The sequence below is a fragment of the Formica exsecta genome, unplaced genomic scaffold (assembly GCF_003651465.1).
Source record: "Formica exsecta isolate Colony F162 unplaced genomic scaffold, ASM365146v1 scaffold696, whole genome shotgun sequence".
Classification (NCBI taxonomy): domain Eukaryota; kingdom Metazoa; phylum Arthropoda; class Insecta; order Hymenoptera; family Formicidae; genus Formica; species Formica exsecta.
Window position 1 is genome coordinate 146,376 of NW_021853462.1, and position 3,279 is coordinate 149,654.

The following is a 3,279-nucleotide window of genomic DNA, read 5'->3' on the forward strand; positions in this document are numbered from 1 at the left end:
ACTCTGTATTGAATAATTAAATCTTATTAATCAATTTTCTCTGTATTAAATGTAATGTAATTAATAAAATAAAGGGATTTTATAATTAAGAGATTATTAATGATTGTTATACGGTTAGTTATATGATAGATTAAAAGTGGATTTTAATTCACATAATTGTAATATGACAAATTTAATTTGTATAATTTGAATAATATAATTAATACAGTATAATATACATAAAATAAATCTTTCTAATTCCCGTAATTTTATCTAAAATTCGAATAATAATATTTTTAATGCATTATCTCTTTTAATTTTAATTATATATATATAATAAACTAAATAACTAATAAATATTTGTATCTATTTCAATATTATACCTGATATTGATTGCAATTTATGAATTCTTCGTACTCTTCTATTAAAACTATATTTAAAGTAATTTAATCCACGATTAAACAACTTCGATAAATTTTTTAATTACCTGAGTGTCGGGTACTCCGTAAGAAGTGGCCGGCACCTGGACGACAGAATTTTGGACAGTGTCGCTAGCCGTGGAGTAATCTGGGCCTAAAGGTTTGCCGGGATTATAGTTGGGCGGTCCGTAGGACGTCAGAGATTGTACTTGAGGCGACTGGTCTGCTGTCTCTTCTGGAACTGTGACAGAACCTACGTAGCCGCCGGCGGCTTTCGAGATCTGTACTTCGTTCTCGTGTTCATAATGATGATGGTGATTATGGTGGTAGTCGGTTCCGTAGCGCGGATCTCCCGGCAGGATTTCCCTCTTCTCCTTGTCAGCCGGCGCTGCTAGAGCTGCCGCGAAGCAAATCTGAAAACATACAGTTAGTATATCAATAAAAAAAAATTATGGGTTAAAGAGAAAAAGAGTATATAATGTTTAGAGCGAATCAAAAGATTGAAGGGAATATATAATTTAGAGAGAACAGACATATAGAGACGTCCATATTATTTTACATATTACTTATTGTTAGTACATTTATTAAATTTGTTATATTATTTATTACATTGCTTTACACAGCTGCGGACAAGCTGGACTGGATCATCTTTATTTATTTAGTCTTGACGCAATTTTGCACCGGTCTCGGCAATTAAATTTGAATATTATGACATCGACTCAAGTTCCATGCATTTTAATGAATGACTCAAGAATCCATCGAATTCAAATTTCCACGTGTCGTTTAATCGATGATGATTTTATCTTTAGCGTCTTGAAAAAATTCCTTTCAATAAACGGATTTAATAAAATTTTATAATTACTACAATACTTAATTTTATTAGAGAACATATATATAGAGAGATAGAATGTTTGACTTCCTAAAGATGAAATGTCATGATGATGATAATTGTTACAAACTAAGCTACTCTATAAATATTATTCGAAAAAGAAATTTTTAGATATTAGAACTTTTACTATATTATATGTGAAAAAATTTTACTTTCTGCTCTCTCTCTCTCTCTCTCTCTCTCTCTCTCTCTCTCTCTCCTATATCTCTCTCAAAATATTGTAATAATTATTACTAAACACAATATTAAATTTTAATTTAACTAATTCACTTAATTAATTTAATCACAATGCGCTAGTCATTGTCACTAGCAAAATCAAAACACTTAAAAAAAAAACATCTTCAATCGCAACCGCGGGGTTGAAATGATATCACGGAAGTAAGGCGGTCTCTTACCACGGATATAATCAGAAGGAGCTTCATGTTAGCCGTGTGGTGTCAGGGCGATGAGTTGAGCATCTGCCCGGAGACATTTCGACCTTTTATACTCCGGAGTCTGTGATCCTTCTCCTCTTCCTCCCGAACGATCTTCCTCCGCGTGTCGCAATTCGGCGTGGCATTGGCAGAACTAGATTTTTTTAATTGACTGGACCAACTTCTCTCGCTCGCTGCTCTCCGAAATCATTGAATAGAGAACGTCGAATGTATTATGGTAATGGTGGTGATGGTGTCGTTGTCTACAAATCGACGCCATCTCATTGTTCCATCCTTATAAGAAAGACTCTTATCCTTCAACGAGAGCCTTCACTTTTGGCTGGAGTTAAATCTACGTAAATAATAATGATAATTTATGCAAATAATTTGCACGCCAATCTTATTTCGCGGATTTTTGCAAGTCTATTGATCTTTTGCTTCTTCCTGTATTTTTTCCTCTTCTCTTTCTCTCTTTTTTCTATCTTTCTCAAAATGCGATTAAAACTGCGCTCGTCCATCTCACTTGCCGTTATCGCCAGCAGAAGCGTGAGAGGCTTTTAAAAGAGAGTATCGAATAAGCGGCGAATTTTCGTAAGATTTAATGGACCGTATTGCATCTCGATCGCGAGACGAGATTTCTGCATCAATCCTTTGATCGAACGTGCTGATGTATTTTTCTTGTCGCCTGACTAAATAATGTTACTCTCTTAACGGTTTAATACACTTTATAGTCATTCTATATATCTGGCTAAGTGATTAGTCGGGTGCGTTAAAAAGCATCGATGAATCATGATTAATGATCTGTTAAGTGGCCGATTTTTGTAACGCTTTTGTATTTATTTTGAATTAAATAATAATATCGTAGACGAGAATGAAATTCTCTTGAAGAAATGAATAAAATAAGATAAAATTTATTATATATTTATATTCATAATATAGAATATTTTATGACTAAATTGAGTTTTATATCAAAATTAATCTTTATTTTTTGAAGAAAAAATTTCAAATATTTTTATATATTTAATTAGTAAGCTAATTTACTATAAAGATATGATTCGATATTATTTTGAGAAATAAAAATTGAGCAATAAAGTATTTATTTTTATGATGTTACTATTGACATTTATTTTTGTTTGTTTTTTTCTTTCTTTCTCTTTCTTTTACCTTTTTATTTTCTTGGATTAGTTTTTATTTTTTGATCGGCGAACTGGTTGTCTTTATTTTTTTATTGTCCCAAGTTATTGAAAAAACTTATAATTAGATATTTAAATTAAAATTAATATCAAGTCAAAAGAAAAAAAATCGTAACCACATTATGCCTATATTTTCTTAACTAGAAAAGATAATTCTATATTTATTATAAGTGCCTCTACATTTTCCTTGAAAGTATTGATTCTTAATTGATCATCTGTAATAACGTCTTGTGATTTTGAAAGACATCCCACAGTGATATAAATTATGATGTCACAACATACATGTGTGATCACTATATTTTTTATCAGATTATGTTCTTAATATATTAAACAAATAATTATAATAATATACATATAATAATAAATGTGTGTGTATACGTATATAC

General features: G+C 30.8%; 1 protein-coding gene across 1 annotated transcript in view; it reads right to left on the minus strand.

Moving 5' to 3' along the window:
• Positions 1 to 1,721, minus strand: part of LOC115243167 — a gene marked incomplete at its 5' end in the record, with an annotated part of 5,286 nt that extends 3,565 nt beyond the window's left edge. Inside the window, 2 exons of the mRNA XM_029819924.1 lie at positions 467 to 811; positions 1,683 to 1,721. Of these exons, the coding sequence (XP_029675784.1) occupies positions 467 to 811; positions 1,683 to 1,721 (384 nt within the window). The remainder of the gene's footprint in view (positions 1 to 466; positions 812 to 1,682) is intronic.
• Positions 1,722 to 3,279: the final 1,558 nt, after the last annotated feature.